Source organism: Oryza sativa, chromosome 11, assembly GCF_034140825.1.
Source record: "Oryza sativa Japonica Group chromosome 11, ASM3414082v1".
NCBI lineage: Eukaryota > Viridiplantae > Streptophyta > Magnoliopsida > Poales > Poaceae > Oryza > Oryza sativa.
Window position 1 is genome coordinate 12,187,004 of NC_089045.1, and position 4,061 is coordinate 12,191,064.

General features: G+C 49.4%; 1 protein-coding gene across 1 annotated transcript; it reads left to right on the forward strand.

Annotated features, from left to right (window-relative positions):
- The first annotated feature begins 2,040 nt into the window (after positions 1-2,040).
- LOC112936982 (uncharacterized) lies at positions 2,041-3,799 on the forward strand. Its single transcript, XM_066305839.1, has 2 exons — positions 2,041-2,526; positions 2,621-3,799. The coding sequence occupies exons 1-2, from the start codon at positions 2,041-2,043 to the stop codon at positions 3,797-3,799; spliced, it is 1,665 nt and encodes a 554-aa protein (XP_066161936.1).
- The last annotated feature ends 262 nt before the right edge of the window (positions 3,800-4,061 follow it).

Below are 4,061 nucleotides of genomic sequence, written 5' to 3' on the forward strand. Positions count from 1 at the left end.
AGGAAAGAGGAGAGGAAAGGGGATCGACCTGATCCCGATCTAAACGGGATGGGATCTCGATCGGGTTGACTAGGAAAAAAACATATCATTATTGATTTTTTTACTAGGAAAAAAACTGACCGGTATTTTTAAAAAACATGGAAACAGAATACAGTGTGTGTTTTACTGGGAAAAGAAAATTCGACTGGTAATTTTTAAAAAACATGGAAACTGAATATGTGCATGGTGTGAAACTTCACACAATATCTCCGTTCCTTTTATCTCGATTTTTGTCACCACGCTTTTCAAACTTTCTATAGAAAATTTGTTTTGAAATATCTAATAAATCTATTTTTAAGTTTACTAGCAAAATGCTCGTGCTTCGCTACGGTGTATTAAGACTAAAATTATTTGTTTTTAACCAAAGTTATTTTCACACTGCTTTGGTACTTTTGCTCGCTAGAAAAAAGTCTCAAATGATAGAGAGAAATATAGTAGCTCATAATAAATTATACTCTCTACTAGGCTACTACTATAAAAATTGAAGATGTTTTTACCGGTATTTTGGTACATCATCCGTGTATGAGTCGGTTTTATATTCGTTCGCTTTGGAAATATATATCCGTATTTGAATCGGTTTTTAAGTTTGTTCGATTTTGGAAATACATATCCGTATAAGAAACACATTTAGCGAATCAGCGAGCAACCTCAGGCCAATCGACGGATGATTGATGACTGTCCGCTGCCTCTCTTCTTCCTCCGGCGGCGGTGGCAGCGTCAGCGGCGGGCGCGGATGGATCCGGCAGCGGTGGTGACGGCCGAGGGCGGATCCGGCGGCAGGGGAGTCAAGTGTTGTGAATTATGTATGTTGTTGTTTCATTGATGTAGACATCGTTCTTTGATTTTGATCTAGTTTTTTTGCTCAACTTTTTTTTCTGGAACCGAGTTGGACACAACAAACAAATCGCATAATAGAAATCGGCTGCGGTGGGAAAAACGGAAAAACATGGAGTGAAAAGGATGCGATGACGGAAAAAAAAGAGGTTACGGACGAAAAAACACGTGGGGTGAAAAGATGTGACGATTAGAAAAATACGAATCTTTTAGTTAGTTAAGATAATAATTAAAAGTTAACTAATTATGCGCTAAAGACTTATACTCAGAGAGGTTTTCTAGAAAAGAAAAAAAAAAGGAACGGTTAGGTCCGGTGGCACTATTTAGATTTAGTCGGTCAGGGCATTACATTGCGAATATAAAAATATAATTTAAAATAATTAATGTCCTCATAATATTTCATCATCGTCTTCTATGCAAAGGTGTGTTATTCAAGCCATCCATTTCTCCAATGCTACAATCATCGTCACCATTGGTCAGGACAATCATTCATATCCTACATGTGTAGAATAGACTAAATGTCCAAACACAAATATTTCTTTGTGATAACTGTGCGCATCGCTGGTTCTTATGATCATACATGTACTTTGATAAAATCATTGAGATAAAACCTTATCCATCTCGCAATCTGATCATACTTACATTCTTTGATGTATTATTGAGGTCAAACTTTATCCACCTTGTCATTAACCTGTGCAATGCACGGGCATTTTGCTAGTGTGTATGTCTCTCTCTATATATATATATATATATAACAAACAAACAAAAGTAATGTCATGGTCGGGATAACGTATCAACGCAGAAGCTGCACAGGGCAGCAGGATGCAGCGTCAGGAGATGCAGCGCAGCGCGCGTAATCCGCCGTGCCGGACGACAACAGTATTGCGATAGGATAGGTTCTGTTAGCCAGTTTTCTTATCAGTTTGTTAGCTTGTTTTTAGTAATTTGGTTAATCAGTTGTAAGCCTATTTAGAGGCACAATTCGGAGAAGTTAATCAAGCAGATTCAATTTCTAATTCTCTCATCTCCTATTCTCTATTTGTTCATCCCTTGCTGTTCATCACGGGTCGCCGTTCCTCCAAACTCCCTCGTCCACGTCCGCCAATCACACATTCATATCCCATACGTTCTTATGCCGGAGCTCGTGACAACTTGGTATCAGAGCTCATGGCAACGGACGAATCCTCCACCAACGTAGCCACCGCCACAGCCGCAGCTACGGCCGCAGCTCCGGTCTCCAATGCCGACATCGCCAAGCTCCGTGAGTCCATGGCCGACATACTCCATGGCATGTCGCTCCTCGCATCCAAAAGTGACTTGGCGGATCTCAGCCATTCGGTTGCCGTCGCCTCATCTCGCCTTACATCGTTGGAGCAGCAGGGCGCCACGTCGACCTCAACTCTGCCACGACTCGGTGGCGACGGAATGTTCTGGCGACCACCACCACCACCACCGCCACCACCTCCGCCGCCTCCGCCGCCGCCGCCGCCGCAGCATCGCACGTCCTTGTCCTCGGACACCAATGCAGGCACGGGTGTTCCTCGCTTTTATAAGCTGGAATTTCCTAAATATGATAGCAAGGAAGATCCCCTCAATTGGTTCAACCATTGTGAACAATTTTTTCGGGGACAGAAGACGCTAGATGGTGATCGCGTATGGTTGGCCACCTACCATCTAACCGGCGACGCTCAAGAGTGGTATTTTCACTACGAGCAACATCACGGACCTCGATTGGTCCGCTTTCAAGGACCTGTGCCATGCTCAGTTCGGGCCACCAATTCACCGTAATTCTCTGGGTGAGTTGAAGCGGCTGTCCCAGACATCTTCGGTGGCAGCATATCAGACGAAGTTTCTGGCATTGGCTAGCCGGACGACGGAGCCACTCATGGATTCGCAGCAAATACAACTCTTCACAGCTGGCCTACGCGAGGAATTGGCCATCGACGTCGAGTTGCATCAGCCGGATGACCTGCAGGAAGCCATGGGGCTTGCCAGGGCCTACGAACGGAAGGCGTCACGGCTGGCCAGCGGCACGCGTCCGGCACTCCGCGCACCGTTCCGGAGCGGACCGGCTGCTGCCAATCTGCCAACAGCGCCAGCCGCGACCACCGAGGGCTCACAGGAGCAAGCGCCCCGACAATTTCGTCGCCTCTCACCGGCGGAACTCGCGGAACGTCGGTGCCAAGGGCTGTGCTACAACTGTGACGAGAAATTTGTGCGCGGGCACAAATGCGCTCGTCTGTTCTACATCGAATATGACGACAACGTCGAAGGGGACATGGAGCCGGCCCCCGACGAGCCGCGTGTGTCGCTCAACGTTCTCGCCGGGTTGGACGGGGCCAACACGATGCGCCTGCCCGTTGAGATTGCCGGCGAGCGCGTGGTCGCACTCGTGGACTCTGGGTCGACACACAACTTCATCCATACCGAGCTGGCGCGTCACCTGTGCCTCCATCTGTCTCCAGTGCGCCATGATCTCTATGTCGTCGTGGCGAACGGCGATCGTCTGGTCAGTCCAGGCCGGTGCGCCAACCTCCGTCTTCGCATTGAAGGGAAGCTGTTCACAGTCGATTGCTTCGCACTCGACATCTCCACCGTCGACATCATCCTCGGCACCGAGTGGCTCAGCACGTTGGGGCCAATTTTGTGGGACTTCCGGAATATGCGCATGTCAATTTGGCGCAGTACGCGCGAGGTCACCCTTCACGGCCTCGCCAACCGCCGGCCGCCCCATTGTGAGATGCTGGAAACAGAGGACCTCCTACCCCGCCTACTTGACGACTTCGCCGACATCTTCGCGGAGCCGCAGGGACTGCCTCCCGCGCGGCCGATCGATCACCGCATCCACTTGAAGCCGGATGCATCGCCGGTGGCGGTCCGGCCGTACCGCTACCCGCAGCTGCAGAAGGACGAGCTGGAGAAATAGTGCGTGGCAATGTTACGCCAGGGGATCATCCGTCCTAGTACCTCGCCATTCTCCTCGCCGGTACTGTTGGTCCGCAAGCAGGACGCCTCCTAGAGATTTTGCGTCGACTACCGTGCTCTAAACGCCGCCACCGCCAAGGACAAGTTCCCAATACCCATCGTCGACGAACTCCTCGACGAACTCCGTGGTGCTCGATTCTTCACCAAGCTGGACCTTCGCTCGGGCTATCACCAGGTCCGCATGCACGACGCCGACATCCACA

Bases quoted from the DNA above. Each gene is read 5' to 3' on its own strand.
- LOC112936982 (XM_066305839.1), top strand. From the start codon at position 2,041: ATGGCAACGGACGAATCCTCCACCAACGTAGCCACCGCCACAGCCGCA. The intron at 2,527-2,620 runs GTATGGTTGGCC...TCCGCTTTCAAG, and splicing joins AGACGCTAGATGGTGATCGC to GACCTGTGCCATGCTCAGTT.